A 25713-nucleotide genomic window follows, 5' to 3' on the forward strand; every position below is an offset into this window, starting at 1 on the left:
GGGATCTTGGGAAAGGGCTGGAGGAGGGGAGGGGGTGGGGTGGAGTGGGGGGGGTAGCGGTGGGTCCCGGAGCGCCGGGTCGTGCCCACGGGGGGTGGGGACCAGCGCGGGGGCGGGCTCGGGCCGCCCACCGCCCCTGCGGGGCCCATCCGGCCCTGGGGCGACCCGGGGGCAGCCCTTCCCGGCCCGCGGAGGCCGCCCGCCCCGCCCCTCGGACTCCCGGGGCCGCCCCCGACCCCCCTTCGGGCCTGGCCTGGCGGCGGCAGGAGCGACGGCGGCAACACGGCCGCGTCCGGGACCCCGGGAGCCGGCGCGGCGCGGTGAGTGCTGGCGGGCGCGGCCCGGGGCGGCCTGGGGCTGCGCGGGGGCGCGCGGGCCGCGGGAGGTGGCGGATCCGGGGGGAGGCGGCCGCCCGCGCCCCGCCGGCCTCCGCGCCGCGCGCCTGGGGCTTCTGGGCCCAGCCGCCGATCCGGGGGCCGGGGGTGGCCGCGGGCGGCCGGAACCACCTCGCGCCCCCCCGGCCGCCCTTCCCGCCGGGCCGGAGCCCCGGGCGCCTGGGGGACCCACCTCCCGCGGGGCGGCGGCCGGAGGCGGGCGGGTGGTCGTGGTCGCAGGCCCGGCGGGAGGGGAGTGGAGGCTCATCTGTCAGCGCCGAGGTTCTGGGAGCTGAGAGGAGCCGCTAGCGGGAGCCCGGTGGAGAGCAGAGGCGCCGGGGCCCTGGGACAAAAAGCCCCGGCCCGCCGCCGGCTCCGAGAGGGGAGCGGCCCGGAGGGGACCCCCGGGGATTAGTGGGGGAGGGGCCGCTCTGCTTGGCAGCCCCGAGCGGGGGACCGGCCGGACGACGGCCGCAGGCCGCAGTGGGCACGACGCGGGCAGGCTCTGAGAACAGGTAGGGACGGCAGGACTCGGGGAAACGGTGAATAGATGTGGGGCGTGGGGAGGCAGATGCAGGCCAAGGAAGGGCAGGGGGCAGGGGTGGGGCAGTTTGAACTGGGTGAGGCCCTGGGAGCTGGTGGGGTGAGGTGGGATGGAGGGGAGACCTGGTTGGAGGGGAGACCTGGACACCATGGAGGGCAGGTGGGGCACACAGAGGGGCGGACAGTGAATCCCGCAGCCCCACGGACTTCAATTGCTATTTTGCTCCCAATTGTCAGATTTGGGGCCTAAGGCAGTACCTGCTAGAAAAGGGCATTTCTTTCTAAGTCAGACCTGCCCTACTGAGAAATGTGTGACGATGACTCAGATACGGAATCTATCGTGAGGAAAAAGGTTAAGCAAATGTAGAGCCAACAAGCTGGGGGTGGGGTGGGGGGAGAGGTGGTTCAACTGAATTGAGAAAAACTATTTACCTTCAAATTGGTTGTGATCGATTGTGAATTTGTGGTTTCATCATAAGACCTTGGGTCCCTTTCTTACACAGGAATGTCTTCAGCTGTCAGCTTCTATATGAGAAAGTAATGAAGCTGTTCTGTCTTTAAGAGAAGTCTTTATATAGTTCAGCCTTCTCTTATTCTTTTTGCCCTCCCAGATCCCTAGGAAAAATGATGCTGTGCAGCCTTCTTTGTAGTTTTGGGACCTACACAAAGGTGGGGTGCTTTTGGAGGCTGAGGGAAATTGAAGTCCTCTAAACATGTCTGACAGGCTGGGCTTATCTGAGTGTTGGGTAGGGGAGGAGAGCTGTGGCCTGTGGGGTATTCGTGGAGGCTTATGTTTCCAGCTCTTTTGGGGCAGGGAATATTTGGGTGATGTATCTCCCTGATATCTGGAGTTCTCAAGTTTAAGCACTAACCCTTCCCTTAACTGTTGAGCATGCAAATCTTTCTCCCCCACATTAAATACATCACAGTTTGATATGAAGCCACTCCTGATGTCAGCAGATTTTTTCTTGGTGACTTAGGGTGAGCACAGGACATGTCAGTTTTTGCACTAAGGGTCTTAGTGTAGGGAGACTCTTGAGGGAGTGACCTTTGCACTGAGGCTTCAGCAATGTTTTTATTGGTCCCCTGACTGATCTTTCTTTGCAGTTCTTTTCTTTCCTACCCAGTCATTTCTCCCATCTGCAGGCAGTGAGCTTTCCAATGTACTCCAGACCTTGCTCCTATCAATCAAACCATCCAGCCTTTTAGAGGTGAGATAACTGTGTGGATGCTGGCTTGGGTGTGGGGGTGGGAGGTTGGGGGTAAGAGGAAGGCAGGAGGACAGGGCTTTGAACTCACCCAATTTTCCTCCCTGTCCCTGGTTCCCCTCTGCATGGGCACCTGATGGAAATACGTTGGCCAATATCTGAGCTGCTCAGATGGCTGACAGCCTGGCTGGGTGCTTTCACGTCTGTTGACAGTCATAGAGGTGCTGTCCTTCCTGAGGAGGCCGTGTGTCCTATTTCTGTGAGTGACTCTCAAGCTTTTCTGTGGGAATTCCCTCAGTCCTTCTCTGAGGTTAGAAGTCCATATTCTTTGGAGCTAGATCTGGGTTTGACATAAACTGGGCAGTACTGTTTGGGGTCAGAGAGCAGTGTGGTCATGGAACCATGGGTTGGGATTGCACAGCACCCAGAGAGATGGCTGGCGAGTTGAGAGAACAAGTCCCCTAGTCCGCTGCTGGCTGGTTGGCTCTTGGTTGGATCCAAATCCAAGCAGCGTCCCAGATTAAGACCACATGGAGCCTGAGCCCGTGACCCTGAGTCATGGGGTCAGGGGAGGAGGAAGAGGGCGGGCAGGATGAAGTCACTGCTCTTGAGGCTTTTTCTCTGAGTGGGTGATCCTTCTCACTGCTGTCCTTTTCCCACACCCCAGGGCAGGCGTGACAGGGAGATGTATCAGCAAAAAGGGGGAAGGCATAAATAGCCAGGGCCTGGCGCAGAGGGAAGAGGTTGGGACCTAGCAGGACTCAACAGAGTTTAAGTAGATGCAACTGTGTGTCCAGGGTTCGACCGGGATCTTCCCTGTGATTTGTCTTATACTCTTGCATCCCTTCCCTCCACTCCCTTCATTCCTGTACCTTTTCTGGCCAGACCTCTTCTGAGCTCAGTGTAGCTTCCACTTTTTCCAGAGTTCTGTGCCTCTGATAATGTGTGTGGACGCGCACATGTGTGTGTGTCCGTGTGTTTATATAGCCTCTGCATCTACCTCCAGTTGAGATGCTGTCATGCTGCCTTGTCAAGTGACTGTTGAGCCCTAGAAGATGGAAGCTCATTTGCAGGTTGCAGGGTTATGCTCTCAGACCCACTGAAATGGGTGACTCCCTCTGGTTTTGCCCCCTCCATATTCAGATGTCCCAATTTCAGTGGGAAGAGGGAGTTTGAGTGGGTACGGCGTGGCTTTGGAAGGCCAGCGTATCTGCTCAGTCCTGTTCTCCTCTCTTCATTGTTCTTCCTAAAGCAGTGGGGAAGCAGGCAGAGGATGCCAAGAAGCCCTTGGCCTTGCTTTGCTGGGCTGGCCCTGATGACACATTGCTGCCTGACTCACACAGCAATCACTTTGACGGGAAGAATTGATTTTGTTGTCTTGGGTGGGATCCTGGGGTTGGGCAGGGGTTGGGGAGTGGTGCCCGGTGGCTATCTTTGCATACAAAAGGCCCAAACTGATGCAGATATTAGCGGAAGGGAAGGTCTGTGGGACTCCCAGGGAGCTCTGGAGAACCCCTCTTCTCACTCCCCAGGCCCCCATCCACTTATAGATTACCTAGTCCTAATGAAATCAGTTTAGATAACTTTGCTCAGTTTCATCCTATAATCATCCTATGGGGGGCAGACTATATGACCCCCATTTTACAAATGAGCAAACTGAGACTTGGAGAGGTGTTTCCCAAAGTCACATGACAGGGAAGTGGTAGAGTCTGGATTTGAATCCATACCTCTGACTCCAGAGTCAGAGGCTCACTTTTTTTAGGAAACCTCTTGTAACTTCACCAGTCCAGCACGTGACCATGGCCTGGCCCCTCCTTTGAGGGTTTAGGAGACAAGAGCTGGAGAGGCAGTGGGTGTGCTCTAGTGGGCCCAGCAAGTGAGGGATGGAGGCTGCTGTAAAATCCACCTAGGTCTGGTGTTGCTGGTTTTCTTTGTTCTTTTGTTACTTGCAAAAGAATTATAGGTTCCTCCTCAAAGTTATAGAAGTGTATCAACTAGAGGGGCCTCCCTGGTGGGGCAAGGGGTTAAGACGCAGCACTATGAAGCTATTGGCAGCCACTGCAGAACTAGTTTGATCCCCGGCCAGGTTGCTGCCCATATGGTGCAGACCTCTCCTGTCTTGCCTGCTGCTCCCCTCATCAGTGTATTTGAGTCAGTCCACCTGTTCTGTTCCCCACTGTCTCTGGTGGGTCCTCTCACCCCCCGCACTGCTGGGCTGTACCCCAGTTCTTGTATGCATAAATAAATAAATCTTAAAAAAGAAGTGTCAACTGGAAAGTGGAAGTAGGCTCTTATCTCATTGCCTTGCTGGGCTCATGGCCACACTTCCAGACCCTTTTCCTATTTAAAAACATCCATCTATCCATCTCTCTATTTCAACATTCATTCATTCATTAAACAATGTGTGTAGCACTCCTTGTGTGCCAGCCCTGTGCTAGAATTAAGAATACATTAGTATAGCTCAGGGGAAGTCATATGATACTAGGAAACCCTGCAATGAAAAACAGGGACTTCCTTAAAGTGGCAGACTCTGACCCAGCTTTTCTGCCAACGTGACCCTCAGGATAAAGAGATGTTAGTCATGTCATCCAGGAAGAAGGAACTGTGTGTACAAAAACTCAGTGAGGCAGGAAGAGGATCCCATGTAGGAAATGGAAGAAGCCCACCTGGGCTGGGACAGACCAAGGGGCTCTGTCCACCACGGAAGAGGTGGTAAACATTAAAAATGATGCCGTGATAAACTGGATGTTTTATAGCCTTGTCTCTGATTGCTGCGTAGGCTATAGACTGGAGTATGGAACTGGGTGTGGAGACAAGAGCAAGGCATCAGTGGTCATGCAGGTAAGAGAGGATGATGACTTGAAGACCAGAGAGAGCAGCAGCGGTAGAGAGGGATAGAGTGAAGATATATCCAGCGTCAGCAAACTATTCCCTCAAAGGGCTGGAAAGAAAATATTTTTGGCTTTGTGACTATTGTAACTACTCCATTCTGGTGTGGTAGTGCCAGAGCAGCCACGGACAGTATGGGAATGAATGAAGTGTGGCTGTGTTTCAGTGAAACTATTTATGGTCACTGAAAATTTTAAATTTCATATAATTTTCATGTGTTACAGAATATTCTTCTTTTGATTTTTCCAGCCGTTTAAAAAGGTAAAACCATTCTTCACTGGTGGGCTGAACAAAAACAGGTGGTGGGACAGATTTGGCTCCTGGGCTGTGGTTTACAGACCCGTGAGCTATTTTGGGGTTAGAAGGGGCTGTTCTTGGTGATGGACTGTAGGGGTGAGGGAAACTCAGGCTTTATTGGAGGTGGTACCTTTGCCAAGGGGAGAGGTTAGAGAGGACGAGGCTTAGGGAGAAATCAAGAGTTTCAAAAGGGACAAGTTAAGAGGGACATTTCTGTGAGTCATTGGAACAGAGCTGTTTGGGAGACAGTGGAATTTAAGTTTAGAGCTCAGATGAGAGGTGTGGACTGAAGAAGTAAATTTGGGAGTCACCAGCATAAAATGATATTTAAAACCATGGGGATGGATGAAATCATCTGGAAAAAAATAGTAGAGTTGAGGAGGGCCTAGGAGCAAGACTCAGGGGGTTTCAGCACTGGAGAGGGAAGGGTGGCAGTACAGATAGAGAGACACAGGGTACTACCTCTGCAACCATGGGGCTTTACAGTTAGTTGATATGGAAATGAGGTCAGGCAACTTGTAACATACTTTTTTCAATCAACAATATGTCACGGACCTATTTTCCTATTAATACCCAATCTTTGGAAGTGTACAACATCCCCTTCTATGGATATGCCATAGTTAATGTCCCAGTTCCCTATTGCTCCCCATCTTTGCTGCTACCTGGGTAGCTTTGGGCAGTGGTGCCAGAGATTCTCTAAACCAGTTTCTGCAAGCCATAGCCCATCGGCCGAATTTTTTGCCACTTGTTTTTGTGCAGTCCACAAGCTAAGAATGGTTTTTACATTTTTAATGGTTGGGGAAAAATTCATGTGATTCATGAAAATTATATGCACTTCAAGTCTGAGTGTCCATAAATAAAATCCTTTTGGAACACAGCTCTGCTTGCTCATTTGCCCGTGACTGCTTCCTGCTACAAGGGCAGTTGAGTAGTTGTGACATGCGTTGGATGGCCTGCAAAACCTAAAATATTTACTGTCTGACCTTTACAGAGAAATGTGCTGATCTTGGACTTGATTCAACACCCAGAACCAGCAGTAGAACCACATTCAGGTGGAGGGGGGTATTTTGTACAGGAGGGTACAATCTAGAAAAAAAAAAATCTTTGATGCCTGAAATTCTACCACTGACTTATTTTGAGTAAACAGTTGCCCTTTAAAAAATATCTCCCTTTAAAATTAAGTTCTCCTCAATAAGGTTAACATTGCATATTGATCAGTTAATCAGAAAGAAGGCCTGGTCATGTGCTAAGGCCAGAGGCGAGGGGTCAGCCCCACCAGCACCATCTGGGCTGGGTTCCCTGCAGGAAAGTGGGGCCCTGTTATTAGAAGGAGTCAGTCTAGAACCACAGGGAGGCACTCTAGAATAAAGGACACGGAGCCAATTAACTAAGAATATCGACTAGCTACCAAAGGCAGGGAAGTTCTCAGCATTTATTTTGTTTGCTTGTCAAGGAAAGGAAGAGCAGAGTTTGTTAAGCAGAAATTCAAGCTCAGGCCAGTGGGGAGGTGTAATCTGATTGGAATGGATTTGTTTTCTGGCCCATGGGATTGCCTGTCCTGGTACAGAGTGAACTTGGAGATAAGATCTCTGAGAATCTGTCTGAGTATTTGAGGACAGTCTAGGGTAGACAGTAGGTGAAGGGGCAGAAGTAAGAATCTCAGCATTCCAGTTTCCTACTGTGCCCTGAATCAATCTAGGGTTCTTAACAACCCATCTACCTCCTCTCTTGAGTCCCATAGAATCACACTTTGAGGGTCCTGGCACCTCCTGGGGCTACTCTCTCCATTGTTGTCTTCAGAGAGGAAAGAATTCAATGTGGAGAGGAGAGTTAGGTAGAAAAGCAAGAGATTTATTGAGAGATAAGAGGAAGGACAGGAAAGATCTCTGACCAGAGAGAGGTCCCAAGTGGGATACTGCTGAGGGGCTGAAAAGCCGAAGTTTATAAGGGTAGAGTGGGCAAGGAGTGGGAGCTTGGCCATTGGGTGTCTCTATGTTGTGTCTCTTGCTGACTGGTTGGAGCCCATGGGGTTTCCTAGGTTACTGAGGCCCACTGAATTTCCCACATTACCTGGCCTGCCTTCCCGAAACTAGCTTTGGTCCGTGCTTTAGCATTGTGTTGCTGTATTGGTGTTCCAAACACACCACTCCTTGCTGGGTTGGGGGCACCTTGACTCCCATCAATTTGATCAATGGGCTTAGACACCTGAGCTTGGGGGGCACCTCCCGGTTCCCAACAATTGTTCCTTAGTCATATTGATAAATAGGCTTGGGGTCTCCTGATCCTAATTGACGACCTGTTCCCCTCTCCTAACTTCCTTACTCGCTGCTCTTTCTTTCATTACCCCCCCCCAAAAAAAAAAATTACTGAGCACTTTCTGTGCAGTCAAAGCAGTACTTCAGAAGATTGTGGGTGGCGTGATCATACACAGCCCTGAGATCATACTTAATGCACTGTTTGTATACAAAAAATGCTAAATGTAAACCTCATGCTATGTATATTTTGTCCCAGTGCTAGTGCTGCTGCTGCTAATACTGGCTCATGGCAGTTGGAGTGATGGGCTCAACCAGATCCAGTGTAATAATAACTATAAAACGACAGCAGCCCTTCCACCCACCTGTGACTCTGCAGGTGTTTCGCCTCACCAACCTCCCTTTCAGGGGCAGCTTCTTCTGCCTGCTTGTGTCTATACAAGTGTCCTTTATTTTTCCCTCCCTTTTTATAATAAGGCTGCCCTTTTGGATGTTAAAAAAAAACCCAGTAATAATTACAAAACTCCACCGCTTCCCCAAATCCATCAGAAGAGAATGGCTGAGCCACCCATCAGCAACAATGTGTGCAAATGACTTCTCCTCATGAGCCACAGGGGTGATGGTGTTATTTCGGGTTGTTTTGGTGAGTGCTATGAGATGGCTGCCACCCTCCAGGAGAGGGGCCCACAGGCTGTTTTAAGGGAGGGGGAGATGTGTTCTGTGCTTCCGGGGGTCAAAGAGGACTGATGCGAGCCAGACAGAAAAGAGTTTTTGGTTCTATGGAAGGTAAAGTTTTCCACCAATGAGAGCTGCCCAAAAGTCGGTGGGCCCCTTGGGAGGGTGTGCCCATCACTGCAGGGGCTAAACAGAAGTTAATGGGGTGGCGGGAGAGAGGTTCCCTGCTCTGACACCAGACTGTTAACTTCTGCAGTGTCTCCAGAATTTGTTGCAGATGTTATTCCATGTTTCTCTCTACTTTGGCTTCCATTACCACCCAAATATGGAGGCAGGTGCTCCCTGAGCTAGCATAACTCTAGCTCTGTGTCCTTGAGTCCATCAGGCATTTTGGCATGGATGATCTAAGGTCAAGCTCGGTAGGAGCTATTCTTCTCCCTAACTGTGCCCATTTGCTCAAACCTTCAATACCTCCTTGACTCTTCAGCCCCTCCCACCCATACAGATAACCCCACACCCAACGGGATGGGTCAGTGTCCAGTTCCTATCTTAAAATACTTGTTTTAGGTGGTTTCCTTCTGCTGCTCTGACCAGTGGCAATTTCATGAAGGGGAAAAGGGTGAAGAAGAGGAGAAGGCTGGCTGGCTCCCTGACTTGGTTATTTCACATGCTTTAAGAAAGACCCCGTATTACAGTGACTACACAATAATAGATGCTTAATTCTCAGCCCTATGACAGTTTAGGCATGTCCAGGATTGATGACTCTGCAGGCCTAAGGTGTTATCTTTGCCAGCATGATCCCAGATGGCTCACCACATCTGTGCTGTAGAGGGGGAGAGGGAAGAGGAAGGAGAGAGTATGTTCTCTCACTTTAAGGGCATGATCCAGAAGTTGTACACATCAGGTTCCTCTCACACCCTATTGGCAAGAAAATGGTTATGTGTTCACACCCAGGTACAAAGGAGCCTGGGACTTGTAGTATTTAGGCAAGTGACTATGTGCCTAACTAAAAATTCTACAGGAGAATAGAATACATAAGAGAGAAGCTAGTGTTTTTTGCCATGGTCATTTTACACATTGCAATGTGAACTGCATGACAGCTAATTGACTAGATCTTAAGGATATAGCACACAGAAGCTTAAAGTATGAATGAATTTCTGTTGGCATCCAGCAAAATTCTTTATAGATGGGAACACTGAGCTCAGAGAGGGAAGTCACCTGTTAAGATTGCACAGCAAAGTCAGAGCTGGAACTGGAACATGACAAACTTTGGGCTCACTTGCTACAGTTTCAAAGAGACTTGGCAGAGAGGCAACAGCAGGACAGGTGTCTTGGGGCTGGAGAGGGGCCTCTTTGCCAGTGGCTCAGCCTTTTTCAGGGTTACTGTGTCTCTGAGGTGCCTCCAAGTAACCCTCGCTGTATCTTCAGTGGCATACTGGACTGCACCCTGGGGAATGGTGTGCATGTTCATCTGCTTGATGGGAATGCAGGCTCCTTGAGGACAGCACCTGACTGACTTATCTCCCTGTTCCCAGTGTCTGTCAACAGGCACTCAGTGAATAGTGAAATGAATTAGTGTGGGCCTCCCTGGTGGCGCAGGCAGTTGAACGCAGTTGAGTGCTGTGAAGCTGTCCACAGCCTTGGCAGTGCCAGTTCAATCCCCGCCGGCCGCAGAGCAACCCACATGGCATGGCAAACCTCTCCTGTCTCGCCCTCTGCTCCCCTCAGCAGTGTATTTCGGTCAGTCTGCCTGTTCTGCTCCCTGCTCTGTCTTTGGTGAATCCTCTCACCCTCCCACACATCTGGCCTATACCCTGGATCTTGTATAAATAAAATGAATCTTAAAAAAAAAAAGAAATGAATTAGTGAATACATGAAAGAATGTCTATTCAAGGTCTCCCTCAATCACAGGTAATAGAAACCGCACTCAGACCGGCTGAGGAAAAAATGTAGCTCCAGAGTCAGAGCAGTCTAAGTGTGCGTCTTGCTGAAGTCACAGCTGGGTCCATGGCTTCCTTGACTTTCATGTTGTTGTTAGCAGCTTTGCTTCAACGATATGCTGGTTAGCATAGATTGTCACTTGATAATGTGACTTGACCCCTCTCATCTTTTGGGAAGTGTTGTCCAAGCTCCCCCTGCAGGGATTGGGAGAATATGGGGTGCTGCTGGTGGTCATGGTGCAGGCAAGGGGGGAGGTCCCTTGTGGGCATCTCCGTGTCCAGGGCATCTTGGTATAGAGCCCAGTTTCAGCCCTTGTCTTCTGATTTCAGCCTTATGGGGGCACGTCTTGGCTGTCTCTCAGGGGTGTTCCTGTGGCTCCACTTGTGCTGAAGCCTGACCCTTAGGGATGTCCTGTGCCGCTTATTCCTGCTCCAATGGGCAAGCCAAGGTACTCTCTGGTCTTTCCTGGCAAGGTCCTTGGAATCCCAACATTCACCTGGGACTGGGATAGAGGAGGAAGAGCAGGAAAGAGGAAGAGGAGGAAAGAGAAGAGGAGAAGATAGAAGGGTGGGGGAGGGGAGGTGGAGAAAGACGGTTCCAGGGCGGCTGCTGCCTGGGATGAGAACTCCCAGTGGAAAAGGTGGGCAGGCCGGCCCATGTGGGTGTGTGGTCGGAATCTCCACGAGGCTCTGAGTGTTGGGGCTCCCACCCGTCAAGGAGCAGTGATGGGCTTTTTGTTTCCAGGCCTTCCTGCCCTTCCCTGAGCAGTGCTCACTTCTGCCTTTGATTCCAGGGGCCCAGCTGTTGGGGTAGGAACCTTGGTGCCCTGGGATTCTCAGATGTCCTCTGTTCTGTGCCGTCAGGCTTCTCTCCAGAATAGGCCATGAGGGTAGGAAGATTCCTAGGTCCTGAGTCCAAGAAAGGAATCAAAGGGCGCAAGCCTAAAGGCATCCCATCCTTGGTCTGCGTGGAGCCCTAAAGGGTCTGGTCAGGAGACAGCCGCTGCCCAATGCCCCACATTTATATAGAGGGCAGGCATTCCCGACACTGGGGAGTGACATCCCAGTGGCAAGAAGTAGCTTGGTGTATGGAGGAGACAGTTGTAAGAAAGGTCTTGAGAGCTGGGCAGAGGAATGTGGGTTTACTTCAGTGGAAAATGGGGAGCCATGGGAGGTTCTTGAGCAGGAGGGGCAGCAGATTCCTGTCTTAAGCCCTAAGAGGCAGTGGCCTCAGAGAATAGGCTTGGTGGGGACACAGTGGAGATAGTAGGGCAGTAAGGAGGGTTTCAGGAGTTGTGGTGGCACAGGTCAGGATGGCACAGGTCAGGCAAAGCAGCTGTGTGAAGGGTATGGCAGGTGGCCCAGGAAGAACATTCTGGGGGTGAAAGAGCAGTAGGGAGACTTGGACTCAGGGTGCTTCTTAAGCATTGGTCCCTGGGTCTTCCAGGGCAGGAGGCAGGGAGGTTACTACTGGTTTTTCCTGTGGGCTGTGGTGGCCCTTGGAGGACAGGATGCGGTGCCCGCTGGGGGTGATTTGATGAATGGAGTGGGAAGGATGCTGACTCAGCAGCCACAGGCGTGGAGGCTGCCAGGTTGGCCGGAAGCATCTGGGAAGGAAGTGGCTGCTTAGGGCTTCCCTGCTGCAGACAACGTGTGTGTGTGTGTGTGTGTGTGTGTAAGCTGGGTAGCACTGGGCTACCCAGTTTGGCCTGGGGGAGTCCCTCAGCCCAGCTGCTGGGTGTGTGGGGGTGGGGTGCTTGGCTGGAATCAGAAGGGGTGAGGCTGGGAGACCGTGACTGGAATTGATGCTAATGATTGCTGATGGATGAGGTTTGCTAGCTTTGCTCCACGAAAGGCAGAGTTTTGACACAAGGTTGGGAAACCCCATCCTCAGCTGTGCTAACCAGCAAATGACGTCATATTAACAATGTCACCTCACTTCGCCAGGTGCTCATTTCTTTATGAGACCACCCCATGTGGTTCAGAGAGTGCCGCAGGGATACACACCAGTATATCCCTGTGCACCAGTATAGTGCATTACTATTGGGTTGCAATAGGCTGATGCAGCAGCCTGGCAAGTAGGAACAGGCAACCCAAGGAAGACAACTTGAGGGGCAGCCAGGACTGGGAGCAGGACTGGACCCAGGGAGGTCCGGGGGTCCCCTGGCTCAGGTCTACCTTTCAGTCCTGCTCCAGCCCTACGGTAGCCACAGTCCTGGCCTCTTCATTTCTGGTGGGTCTTGGTCACTCCATGCACATGTTTATCTAGCTAACATCATCTCTCCAGACCCCCTCCCCGCCATATACCCAGGTGCCTCCTTGAACTCTGCCCTGAAGAGTCTGCACCAACACTGCTGACCTCATATGCCTGATATTAAGCCCCCATGTTCTTGTGGGGGATGTCATACTAGTTATTGGGCTCAAAACTATGCTTCCCCCCGCACCCCCGCTCCATCCTCCCTGTGTCCCCCAGCGCTGCTTTCCCCCAGGCCTGCTCACCCCTTCTGCCAGGGCTTCCCATGACCCTGCAGGTGCTGGCCAGGTAATCATGAGCCTCCAGTGATCCCAGCTGCCTTCAGGACACCTTTCAGACCTCTCAGCCTGTTAAGTCTGGTTGCAGCCTCAGCTCCTCCTTTGCCCTGCCAGCTGGTGAGCTGTGCATATTCTAGCAGCAGCAGCTAACTGAGCTCTGCTTGCTGCCTGCTGCCTGCTGCCTGCTGCTGTTTCCCTGTATCAGTATACCAACATCTTAGGTCTGAAAGGTGGATCCCAGCTGCCCTGCCCTGCCTCCTCTGGTTCAACCTCCCCAGTGACTCAATTACCTCCTGCCTGCATCTCTGAAAACACACCACTCGGCAGGGAGCCTTGGGTATGGGAGGGAGGCCTTCCCTCCCCCCAAGCTGATCCAGGGGACATGAAGTGACAGAAGGCTTGGGGAGGACCTTTTGACACAAAAACCTCACCAAAGGCCTCATTTCCTCTTCCTCACAGGCAGGGCCAGCCTTCCACCACGGAGAGCCCAGCTGTCAGCTGCCTCACGGGAAGATGCTACATCGCTGGGGCAGCCCTGGCAGGAGTGCGCCCGTGGCCACCACCCTGGGTGTCCTGTGGTTCTGCCTCACAGGTGAGGGGAGCAGCGTGGAAGGGCACCCACTCCCATCTTGGCTCCTGCAGCCTCACTGTTCCAGCAGGGATGAGAAGGTTTTGGCGATCTCCCCTGTGCCCTGTCCATATTTGTTCTACCTCTAGGATCTAATAGACAACTCGCTTTACATTTCTTGTGAACAGTAAATGCGATAATATTGTTTCTTGGACACACTGTGTGCATTCCTTTTCCTCCCCAGGGCCTTTGCACATCCTATTCCCTCTGCTGGAACTTTGCCCCCAGTAGACTGCATGACTTGATCCCTCATTTTGTTCAATCTTTGCTTAATATCACCTTTCCAGCAAGCTTTCCTGGCTACCCTGTATGAATAGCAATCCACGTCCTTCGTCTTACTTTATGCTTCTCCCAAGCATTTATCTCCACCTAACACATTAAGCATTTCCTTGCTTATTATTACCTCTACTGCTCAAAGAGCATATTCTATTCCCAGTGCCAGGATGGGTGCCAGCCACATAGTAGGTACTCAATAGCCATGTTGAGTAAATGATGTAAATCTTTCCACGTAGTGCTTGGCACAGAGCCAGAATGCAATAATGGCAGCTACTTTAATAACTATATCCTCTTCATCTTTCAAATTCTAATCTGTCTCTGAAGGTGAGGGGGACAGACAAACGACCTTGTGCTGCCACCAGCAAGACAAAGCCAGGTGTCTGGCGCCGTCTGCTGGTCACAATTAGGAAGTACATCTCTACCCGTGGCAGCTGTGATTTCTCTAGACAAAGGATGTTTTCTGGATTTCATCCCCTAAATGCCCCTTACAAGGGGTACACTGACCCAGCAGCTCAAGCTGGTTGGAGGCAGCAAGGACTCCACGGTGAGCTAAAGGCCTTTGGGATCTCTATGCACGGCAACATTATAACTCCCTCTGTGTATAATTCACAATAAAAATACTAATCATAAAGTGTTATTTTTCTAAATACAAGAAACCTTTAATAAGTGCTTTATTCAAAAGTTTTGTGTCAAGACTGTTTGAATTTCACTTGTTTTGAGTATGTCTGCTTTGCTGGTACCCAAAGCACATACTTAACTGACCATACCCAAGAATGGTAATGCCAGGGTAGAGGCACACCCACAGAACACAAAGGCTGTGGGGACCTCTGCTTCACTTCCAGGGCTCTTACAGAAAAGCTGGAACAGGTGGAGAGAGATTACTGGGTGGGGATGCCGCAGAGTAAATTCCCAGGATAGGTGGCAGGGGAACCTGCTGGCGGTGGGTTTCTTGGGTATGCTCCCCCTGCCTACAGTGAAGGTTGTGGTCCCCTGACCTGCAATCCATCAGCAAGCCTGTTGATTCTCTCGCTTTCACAAACCTTGAATCTGTCTCATTCTCTCCATCACCACTGCCACCTGTTGAAACTAAGCCATCACTGCTTCTTACAGGGACTGCTGAAAGAAATAGTCCATTCTCACTGCAGAATCAGAATGTGTTTCAAGCACTGCTGTCCAGATTATGCCCAGTCAGAATGCTCAGATGACTTCCCACTGCACACAGAAAACCCTGAATTCCTCCCTGCTGTCACAAAGCACTCTGTAGTCTGGCTTGGACCTGCCCCCCTGTCCAGAGGCTTTGGCTGTGCCTTTCTGGTATTTTCAGCTGCCAGCCGGGTCTTCCAGGGCCTTCCCACCTGCTGTCCCCTCTACTTGGAACACTCTTAAACTGACTCTTTTTCCTTCCTTTTAAATCTCAGTTTAGTATTTCTTTAGAGAGACTGTGCCTTACTACTACATTTGAAAGCTCGAGTATTCTTTCTTGCATAAAAGCTTAGGAAAATAGAAAAAAAACTTGTGATGATCCTTTCTCATCCAGAGAAACCTCCATTAACCTATATTACCAGAGCAACCTCTATATACATACATTCTTTTCAGACTCTTCTTCCCAATTCGTAAAGAGGATATATGCTTAATGGAGAAATAAGACCAGCACATAGGTACAAAGTACCTGCCAGATTTTGGGAAAAGCCACCACATTACTTTCTAATCAGTTGTCATCTTTCTTCACACCCCTCATCACAGGCTAATGAGAAGTTGTGTGCCAGTTTGTCCTTCTGTCCCATTAAAATGTAAATTCTGTAGGGATGTGACCTTGGTCTTGTTCTCCATTGTGTTATAACTTTTGGCAAATAGTAGGTGCTTAATGTAGCCACGTTGATTGAATGAGGACCACAAGTAATAAACTTACCTTGGGCTCAGGCCTTGAAGGTTGGGTGGAAAGGGCCTGGAGTTAACCTGAGAGGGGATGGGGACCATGGTCTTCCTCTCTGGCCCACGCTGATCCTCCGTCCCCGCCTCAGGCGCTGTGGAGGTCCAGGTCCCAGAAGATCCCGTGGTGGCCCTGGTGGGCACGGACACCACCCTGCGCTGCTCCTTCTCACCGGAGCCCGGATTCAGCCTGGCACAGCTCAGCCTCATCTGGCAGCTGACCGACACCAAGCAGCTGGTGCACAGCTTCGCAGAGGGCCGCGACCAGGGCAGCGCCTATGCCAACCGCACAGCGCTCTTCCCTGAGCTGCTGGCTCAGGGCAACGCGTCTCTAAGGCTACAGCGTGTGCGCGTGGCTGATGAGGGCAGCTTCACCTGCTTCGTGAGCATCCGGGACTTTGGCAGTGCTGCAGTCAGCCTGCAGGTGGCAGGTGAGCGCAGGAAGGGGGTGCCCTCCCCTGGTATATCCCTCACCCTTTCCACGACCCCTTAACCCTCTGCCCTAAGGCTGACCCCTGTACTCAACCCCAGGACCGCTTTTCCTCCAACATGCCCCCTTGCTTGATCTCACCTTGGCCTGTGCCTTCTACCCTCTGCACCCCTCCAGCTCCCTACTCGAAACCCAGCATGACCCTGGAGCCCAATAAGGACCTGAGGCCCGGGAACATGGTGACCGTAACCTGCTCCAGTTACCGCGGCTATCCCGAGGCAGAGGTGTTCTGGCAGGACGGGCAGGGTGTGCCCTTGACTGGCAATGTGACCACATCGCAGATGGCCAACGAACAGGGCTTGTTCGACGTGCACAGCGTCTTGAGGGTGGTGCTGGGAGCTAATGGCACTTACAGCTGCCTGGTGCGCAACCCGGTGCTGCAGCAGGATGCTCACGGCTCGGTCACCATCACAGGTAAGGGACAGACCAACAGCTGGAGATGAGTGGCGGAACTGTCGCTTTTTTCTAGACTGGAGCTAGCAGTCAGAAGAGTTTTTGGTTTTCCTACATTTTATACATTTCAGGTGTCTCAAATTCTCCACCCAAAAGTGCTTATAGAACTTGCTTTAATGAGCTAACAAGAATCATTTGTAATATTGGCCTCCTGAAAACACTTTAGGTGGCACTTGCGGTTCTATTCAGGGTGCTGAGTGTCTGCCTGGAATCAGGTATAGATCCCAGGTGTGGGCGGGAGGTCTAGGGTGTGGCGCAAGGACATGACGAGGCAGCACTTTGCTGCGGTAACTGCTCCTGATGATGAGAAGGTGGTGTTGTAGCCAGGATGCCATCTGATTCTGATATCCTGAGAGACAGCTGGCGCCCTCCAGGTGGCCAGTCCCTCACCCTGGTCCATGTAAGGACAGGAACAGGGCACGGGGCAGGTTTTCTGATCCAGCAGACCGGGTAAAGGAGGAGTCAGAGTCCTCAGTGGCTTTTGCAGGCTTTTATTTAGATTTACCAGGCATGTGGCAGGCAGGGGTGCTGGGGGGCTGGGAGGCTGGCAGTCCTCCCAGCCCCCAGCAAATCCTCACTCTATCTGGGCTCTCTGGCGTTCTCTCTGCTTCTCTTTTTCTCTCGGCTTCTGTTCTGCTTCTCTTTCTCTCCTGCTTCTGCTGGTGTCCCTGTGATGCCGCCCTTATAAACTCAGTCTCCCAGCCCAGGTGTACCCACTCCAGGTGCCCGCCATCAGGCATGCATTCAGGACCACAGGGTTCCCTCATCTGTCCTAATGGCGGGAGGGCAGAAAAGCCTGATCCTTTTTACCTTACCCTACATCCATGTCAGCTTTCCAGAGCTGAGCTCCACCAAGACGGCGACTTGAAGGGCTGGGCTGTCTCTGCTGCCCTCATGTGGCCAAGCACGAGATCTGTGCCTCCATTTGGGATTCCCTCAATCTCTGGCTTTGGACTCCTAGCCCAGACACCCTTCCCATCCTTTAGTGTGCCCCCTGTGGGCTCTGGCTCACACACAGGCCGAGAAAGGTAGTCCCCATCTGTGTTTGGAGTTCAGTCTGGCTCTTCATTCTCTCCCCCTCGGCCGACTGAGCTTTCCCAGGGACCTCCCCGCATAGTCTGGGGTCAGGACAGCAGATTCTGCGTGGTTTTCATTGTTTCCCTTCCCATGACTTCCAAGAGAGAATAAGAGAGAATGAGAAATACCAGCTATTCAGGGCAGTGATCACAATGGGTGGGCATGGTCAGAGAGAGGAGTCTCCAGGGGTAGGTGGGAGTTCAGGGGCTCCATGACAGGTGTCTTCGGGAGCATCTGCACCCACCTGGATGGATATTTATTACTTGTGCAGAAAGGGTTTGTGGCATACACATGATTGCTTGGAGAGCGCTTACCTCACCTCAGAGAAAAATCTTTATTTCAAACTGCAGTAGCTAACATATAAAGTGCTTTCATTTCAGACACTAGGAAGCTGAAGCTAGTTTGGAAAGAGGACTTTCCCAAGGCCACAGACCAGCACAAGGACGCTGCCTCGGGGAGGGGGGGGGGGTCAGGCACCTCTTTGAAATTTTGGATAAATGATAAATGCAGTAGTTTGCATTTATATGTTGAGGGTTTGCAGGGGGCCCCTCTGAATTCATCCCTGGGGATCCATGGACCTTGGCTCCAGCACCCTGCAGTGAGCAGATGGACCAGGATCAGGACACGACTTTTAGCCTCTCAGCCTAATTTCCTCTCTCCCCGCCACCAGCCTCCTGTTTCTGTTAGAGCAGGGCTGGCCTACTTTGGAGCCCTTGGCCTGTATTTCGCTTTGGGCAGCTTTGTGCCTTGTAAAATATTCTGGGATTCAGACTTTTGGTTTTTCAGCCTGGTCTCACCTGTACTGGCTGGAGGTTAATGCTCTATGAGGAGGGGGCTTTGTGGAACTCACACTGCAGCCTGAATATTCAAGTCTGAACCCTGCTTTTTACTGGTCAGCCACAGGATGAACACAGAAAGAGCCCCTTCTTCCCTGGAATATTTCTGTGGCTCAGCTCCCTCCTCTGCTGTAGAAACCCTACCTGGGGGTTCCATACAGATTTCTTCCATGTGCTCCATGGGCTGGCTTCTGGGCCACTCCTGTCAACTGTTCCTCTTCTGCTTCCCAGGGTGATGGGTCCCTTTGTGTCTACTGTGCAGAGTAACCATTTTGTTAGCTACACCCAGATCTGCTGCAAATGCCAGCCTCTGTGCCAGGGCCTCCACTGCTGAATGGTTCCTGGCATCTTCTGCCCAGGGCTGCTGGCGCTGATGGCTCCAGAGCACACAGGAAAGCAGCACTGTCTTTTGTTAGATTTTGTGTTCCCAAGGCCTCTGCCCAGGACCCAGCATGGGTCAGGGGACTGGGCTGGAGGGTGATGTGCACCATGAGCCCACATAATGCTCAGAACAGTCTAGCTCTGACCCAGGTGTGTCTCAGCTCCTTCCCTCCTGTCCAGAGAGCTGGTAGGAGGCCGGCTGCATTTCCCGCTGGCCAAGACGCCTCATCTTCGGTGAATCTAAGTCTTCTCCCTGGCACCTTCAGTGCACGCCCTCATCCGAACACACAGACCTACAAACATTTTTTGTAAAGGGTTGGGCAGTAATATTTAATGCTTTGAGGGTCACATACCATCTCTGTCCTGCTGCTTCTGCTTGTTCTTTTTCCCTTCCCTTCTCCCTCCTTCCTTCCTCTCTCTCTCCTCCTCCTCTACTTCCTCTTCCTCCTTCTTCCTAACCCTTTACAAATGTAAATACCATTTCACTTGACAGGCTGTACAAGAACAGACCACAGGATTGGTCTGCAGCTCACTGTTTACTGATTCCTGAGCTATAGGAAGGGGAATCACCAGGTGGGGCTGGAGTAGTGAGGGGGTCTGGCAGGAGGAGGTGAATCTTGAGCCAGATGGAGAGTTCGGGAATACTTTTCAATAGGAGGAACTGACAGCAGTGGTGTGGAGACTGGAAGGAGCCAGTGGTTTCTGCAGAGAACGGCTAGGACACCAGTTTGACTGAAGCAGAGGCTCCTGTGGTGGAATTAGAAAGAAATTCTAGGAGGGATGTCAGCAGTCAGATTGTAGATGTGCTTGAATCATCCTGAGATTGAAGCATTAATCTAATGTCAGCAGGAACCCCAGAAGGTTGTTGAGCCTCATCAACTAGATGAGGCTTGCCAGATTGGGGCATGTCCACACCATCCACAGCTGTGTCAGGGTTTAGAGGGGGTATGGATGAGGGGGATGGGAGCTTAATTGAGTTCTCTTCATAGTGTTGGGGCCCAGCACTGTGAGTATGAGCCTCCCATTCATACTCTGAAGCCAGTGGGTGCTGACCTCAGGGCCATGGGTGTCAGGCATGACAGCCTTTCCCTCTTCTCCCTACTTATCTCCCAGGGCAGCCCATGACATTCCCCCCTGAGGCCCTGTGGGTGACTGTGGGACTCTCTGTCTGTCTGGTTGTGCTGCTGGTGGCCTTGGCCTTCGTGTGCTGGAGAAAGATCAAACAGAGCTGTGAGGAGGAGAATGCAGGTGAGTGAAAGTGTGTCTTTTGGTGCTTCATGTAGGTGTCAGTTTCCAGTGTCAGCATGAGTTGGGGGTATGCAAGTGCCACTGAATTGTGCCTGTGTGACCTTGAGGCTGAGTATGCTGTGTGTGTGAACAAGTGTGAGCCTGCCTGGCCTATGCAAATGTGGCAGGATGAGTGTGGAGGGGAGTGAAGTGAGCGGTGGGCACGTGGGGCTGAGCATGACGAGGGGATGAATGTGTCTGTGCAAACAAGTGTGACTGGGAGGGAGTAAGTGTGTGTGAATAAGAGTAGGTTTAGAGCATGGAAATTGAGCAGGACAAGTGGGATGCTTAGTGGGTTTGTGTGTCACTGTGAGAAAGTGTGTCGGCCTTAGAGTGGGAGAGTCTGAAGCCACTGCCATTTGCTGACTGGGGAGTCAGGATGAGTGGCCTTTGGATGCGGTAGCTGGCGAGTTTGACCTTGGTGGTTTGACCTTGGTGAATACGTTAACTGGTGAGTGGTAGGTGAGTGGGTGAGTCGACCTTGCCAGGTGGGACCCGTGTGAAGAAGCATGAGAGTGGCAGATGGTTGAAGTAGCAGATGACTGGGTGTCCGGAAGAAGAGAGCCCAGGTGAATTGGGGACAGAGTTGGGTACTTGACATGCTGCATGGTGGGGTGACAGGCAGATGGCGGGGTGGGCTGTGGAAGGATGGGTGGATGTGCATGCTGCAGAGTGGTAGGGGAGTGAGTAGATGGGTGAGGTGATGGGATGGATGGTCAGGTGGAGGGACGAGTTGCTGGTCCTTGGTTGGGGGCCCAGTGGACTCCCAGCTGGGAGCCCTCTCATCTGCCAAGGGCTCTGCTCTGTGCTGTCTTAGGCTCTGCCTCTGACCAGCACTTGGACCTCAGGTCCAGGCTGCTCAGCCTGCATTCCAAGTGCAGTGCAGTGAGGAGAGTAGGACTGGCAACATTTTTGTCTGCTCTTCCAGGAGCTGAGGACCCGGATGGAGATGGAGAAGGATCCAAGACGGGTGAGTGTGTGCATGGAGCTGGTCTTGGCAGAGGGAAGGACCCAGGGTGAAAGTGTGTCCTGTGCTTGGAGTCAGATCTTTGCCCAGGCCTGCAGGCAGATCTGCCCTGATTCTCTTCAGTGCTGCTTCTTCTCTCCTGCCTGCCTTGACCCATTAGAGGCCCATCCACCTTGAGTGACCCTGCACTGTGGAGTCTCATGGCTTCCTAGGGGGCTGTGAGGGCTCAGGGGACAGGACACCTTAGTTTCAGTTCTAGATTCAGCTCATATAAACTAGTGACCTTCAGCAAGTTGCTTTGCTTCTCTTGAGACTTTCTTCATTATCACTGCTTACCTTCATAGGTTGTGAGGGTTAGCACACAACCTGTCATCTCATTATATTATGTTCCTAAGGCCTGTGGCTGCTGGAGGCCTCACTGCCTTCCCCACCCGGGGCTCCTGGACTTGTTCTCACCGAGCCATCTGGGACACGGCCAGCAGATGCTGGTTCCCTCCCCACCTCCACAGAAGGAACGGCAGGAAATTGATACCTGGGGACTGCTGTAATGATGCCAGTTAATTCTCTGCTTTTGTGTCTGGGTGTGGCATGTGGAGACAGCCCTGGGATCAGGCCTCATTTCTTCATGCTCAGTTGGCAGCAGGGAGGAGTGGGGAGAAGCCATGGCTGGGAGATTTGGTGTCAGCTCTGCATGCTCCTATGCATTGTACATCTCTCCTACCTGGAGGGCAGGGGAGTGGTCCCCATTGCACAGACACAGCATACTGAGGTTCAGAGAGGGAAGTGAGAGATGACAGAGAAGACTTCTACTTGGGCTGCTGTGATGGTGCCCCCACCCTCTGATTCTCACTGCCCCCTGCCCCCTTCCAGTCCTCTAGTCCTCACTTTTTTGAACTCCCGTCCCTCTGCCTACCCCTTACCCCACCACTTTCCACTAACTGTGTTCCTTCTTCTTTTACAGCCCTGCGACCCCTGAAACACGCTGAAGGCAAAGAAGGTAAAGGCTCACAGCACTTGAGATCGCGTGTGTGCCCAATGAGGGTAGCAGGCTGGGGGGTGGTCACTGAAGGTGGGGGTAATAACCACCCTTTCCTAGGACCTGAGGCTCCCTCCCCAGAAGAGCATGCCGTGATGTGACAGAGGGAGGAGTGACCAAGGTCCCCACTGCTCTAACAACACCCCAACATGGCAGAGCCTTGCCCAGGATGGGAGTTTGTGTCTCTCTCCTGTAATGGCCTAAGCATAGGGTACCTTATGGCCCCAGGTGTCCAGTTTCCATTTACCTGCTTTCTGACCTCTTCAACTCGAAGCTTCTATACCCGGGTCCAAGGTAGTTACTCCAGCTCCCATGTCCTCTGCAGAAACAAGGGCGGGGGGGGGGGGTGTGCATTTTTTTTAGGGCTTGACTAGGAATGCCTCATGACATGTCTGTTTACATCCCAGTGGTCCGAACCTAGCGATGGACTCCTAACACAAGTGAGGCTAGGAAATGTCTCTTCAGACGGGCAGCCCTGTTCCTGTGCCTCATGGGTGGTTAGTGAATGTTCACAGTCATTATTGTTCCCGTATTCTAACAGCAGCAGTTACGTTATTAGGGACTTTCAAGTGTGGAGGGTGGTGAGTTGATCTTGGTGGGTGAGTAGGGGGCAGGTGAGTGGACATTGGGGAGTGGGTCACTTGGAGGTTAGTAGGAGATTTTTTCTTATTGAAAGTAGCCAACAACCGCATATATGTGTTTATGTGGAAATGTGTGTTTTGAAAAAAATATTCCTTGGTACAGATTAGCCCCCAGATATGGGTGGCTTCCACTTAGAGAGTCAAAGCAGGTTGTCAAATGTTGTCTTTCCTGGATTGCTTTGGTGTCTCTTTTAGGAAATAAAGTTTCACCCAATTCTTGGACATTGATCTCTATATTTGGCTTTCCTCTCAGGAGAAGGGAAGTTTATGGCCCTGTCCTCAGGAAATGCCCAGAGGCAGGGGGGAGGGGACTCTCAGATACCTGTGCAAAATTTAATGTGTGTGATAGACTCAGCCTTCTGTGAAGAGCAGTGAGAGGTTTTAGGAAAGGCAATGATGTATTGAAGAAAGAGCTCCCTGGCTGGCAGGAAACCTTGGCTCTCGTCTGTGCCCATGACCTCCCAGGGATTGCTTCCTCATCTGTGAAATGGGGCAAAAGCTTGTCATACCTCCCTTATGAGGTGGTTGTCAGGATTAGGCCAGGCGACAAATGCAGAAAGGCTCTCTAAAGCAAGCTTTAAAATGCTGTAGAATGTTCAGTGGCAGTAATGAGGCCTATATTGGGGTCTGGAGAGAGGGAAATAAATGTTCTCCCTGTTGTTCTGAACCAAATGAGGCATACAAGGACCCGGCAGATGGAGATAAAATGTCCACTTGGTTTCTGAAGAGAGCTGTGGCCTGGCGTGTGGAGTGGTGGCTTCCTGGCCCTGCTCCCCCACACAGCAGTCGGGCCCCCAGCCTCAGACCATGCTGGAGAAGCACAGGGGTGGTCCCCAGAAAGGAGAGCTACTTCCAGGGATAGGTAGCCCTGAGAATGGGAGAGGGAAGGCTAGGGACACCCCCTCCCCCAGCCATTCTTCTAAACTCTCCTTTCAGGTCAGGGAGGTGACAGGGCTGGGGGTAAGAACCCACCAGGTACTTCTCTACAGGGAGGCCAGAAGCCAGAGGGAAGGAGGATCCCCACAGCATTGCTTTTGGGGAATCAGCGAGAAGAAGAAGGAAGAAGGGGGTTTCCTCCCAGCAGAGGGAAGTGGGCCAGGCTGGGAAGACAGATTGGTGGACAGGCAGGGGAGATGGGAAGGGAAAGCTGGCCAGGTTGAGGAGCCAGGGAGGTAGGAGCATAGGTGAGTAGGTTCATGGGGATTGAGAGGCAGCCGGCTGGATAGTCTCCCTCAGGTACCTGGAGGGCAGCCCTTAGCACAGGGGGAGCTGCTGGTCAGACTGCTGTGGCCACTCACACCTGCTCCCTGGGACCACAGACAAGGGCTTCTGGCACTCCCCAAATTAGAACTCCTGGCCTTTGACGCTTTCTCCCCTTTCTTGTTTCCATGAAATTCAGATGATGGACAAGAAATAGCTTGACCAGAGGACCGGCGAGCTGCTGTATCTACCCTGGGGTCCTGCCTCTGGCAGCATTGGGACCTCTGTGTGATTCCTGGGCTGGCAGCTGCCTTGTCCCCCCACAGAGACCCCCTCTGTAGCAGGTCTACTCATTCTCCAAAGGACACGAGCATAGACCACCCTGCAACCTTATTTCTCGAATGGACATGATTCCTAAGTCATCCTGCTGCCTTATTTCTCCAGTGACATGATCCGTAATCATCTTGCTGCCTTGTTTCCTGTGGACACAATCCACAGACCACCTGACACCTTATTTCTCCAGTGGACATGCTGCATAGACCATCTGGCTGCCTTTTTTCTCCAATGGACACATTATTCTCCGTCACATTTCTCCAAAGACATGATCCTCATCCTTCGTCTTGTTCCTCCAATGGACCTGATAGGCTAGTTAGCATTTCTCTGCCTTTTCTCCCGCCTGCCTATAACTTGGGCCACTGCAGCCTCAGTTTCTCCTCCTGTCTAGAGGCCTCCCCTGTGTTGGCCTGTTCCCTCCCACACTAAATGAAGACACCCCCACCCCAGAGACAGGGAGACATGTGGGCACACGTGCTGGAACACGTGTAGACTGCCCCTGTCTGCTCTCTTCCTTGGTACCCGGGACTGTGCCCTGTGAGGCCCCCTCCCCCCACTGTGGGACCAGGTGCTGGATGCGCTGTGCTCTGGGCATCCCTGTGGCCCCCCGGGATTAGCTTCATTGAGCAACCTTGGGGTGTCAGCTGGGGACCCAAAGTGAGATAAGGGCCTTGCCCTTCACCTGGGATGTCGGTGAGGAAATTGACACCTGCCTGCTATGGCCTGTGATTCACTTGAGAGCTCCTGCCTTGCTCCCTACTATACCCCTCTTCTGTGCCCACAGCTCCCTGGATGCCTAATCCTCTTCTATCCCCAATCCTTGCCTAGAGCAGGGGCAGGGCAGAAACCTGGAGAGAGGGATGGAATCTTTTGCCACAACTGAAGAATCTGACGGTTTCCATTGTCTCTCCAGGTGTGCAGGCGGCTGAGGCCCTCCAGGTCCCTAGAGCCATAGCACAGGGGGGCCATGGCGATGTGTCTCCCCAATCCCACCACACACATACACAAACACACACATACCATGGTGCTAATTCTGGGGCGAAGGCAGATACTTCCGACTTGTTTGTGGCCCCAACCTCTTGTCGAGTAAACTGATGTCCTCCTGCTGCCATCTCCCTTCTCCAGGAATGGAAGACGTCAGGATTTCTAATTTAAATGTGGGACTCTGAGGAATTTTGTTAACTGGGGGTGTTTTTTGGGAAAAATAAATGCCTTTGTAGAAACTTTTTTCTCTGGAAGTGTGTGAAAATCGGTTAACCATCAGGACTCAGGAAGAACTCTCTCCTGGACACTTCACGCTAGAGGGGGGGATGCCTGGGTCTCCCTACTCTCAAGTCCTTAATCTCCAGGTCTCCATAGCCAGTGCCCCACTCTTTGAACTGTTTCCCTCTTGGCCAAGTGAAGCAAGCTGGCTGTTCAGAAAGCAAAGGTTTTGGTTACTGTTTGGAACTCCTGTTCCTAGAAGTGGC

The 25713-nt window shown here is 52.1% G+C and overlaps 1 protein-coding gene across 4 annotated transcripts; it reads left to right on the plus strand.

Annotated features, from left to right (window-relative positions):
- Window positions 1-228: 228 nt before the first annotated feature.
- CD276 (CD276 molecule) lies at window positions 229-25483 on the plus strand. 4 transcript variants are annotated; one of them, XM_037502903.2, is made up of 9 exons: window positions 270-320; window positions 2064-2128; window positions 13170-13302; window positions 15636-15974; window positions 16151-16447; window positions 19894-20028; window positions 20996-21037; window positions 21996-22031; window positions 24111-25483. In XM_037502903.2, exons 3-9 carry the CDS (start codon window positions 13224-13226, stop codon window positions 24131-24133), a joined length of 951 nt encoding a protein of 316 aa, XP_037358800.1. In that variant the 5' UTR covers window positions 270-320; window positions 2064-2128; window positions 13170-13223; the 3' UTR covers window positions 24134-25483. The 4 variants fall into 4 exon arrangements, with proteins under 4 accessions (XP_037358802.1, XP_037358800.1, XP_054544670.1 ...); XM_054688695.1 differs by having other exon boundaries at window positions 276-320; window positions 2025-2128; XM_037502905.2 differs by lacking the exon at window positions 2064-2128 and having other exon boundaries at window positions 229-320.
- Window positions 25484-25713: the final 230 nt, after the last annotated feature.

This window comes from Talpa occidentalis, unplaced genomic scaffold (genome assembly GCF_014898055.3).
Source record: "Talpa occidentalis isolate TD23 unplaced genomic scaffold, MPIMG_talOcc4v2.1 talOcc4.11, whole genome shotgun sequence".
NCBI classification, from domain to species: Eukaryota; Metazoa; Chordata; class Mammalia; order Eulipotyphla; family Talpidae; genus Talpa; species Talpa occidentalis.

Excerpts from the sequence above, each read along its gene's own strand:
- CD276 (XM_037502902.2), top strand. The coding sequence starts at position 10,586 with ATGTCCTGTGCCGCTTATTCCTGCTCCAATGGGCAAGCCAAG. Across the intron at positions 13,303-15,635 it reads CCTGTGGTTCTGCCTCACAG|GCGCTGTGGAGGTCCAGGTC; the intron begins GTGAGGGGAGCA and ends TCCCCGCCTCAG. Across the intron at positions 16,448-19,893 it reads CGGCTCGGTCACCATCACAG|GGCAGCCCATGACATTCCCC; the intron begins GTAAGGGACAGA and ends CTTATCTCCCAG.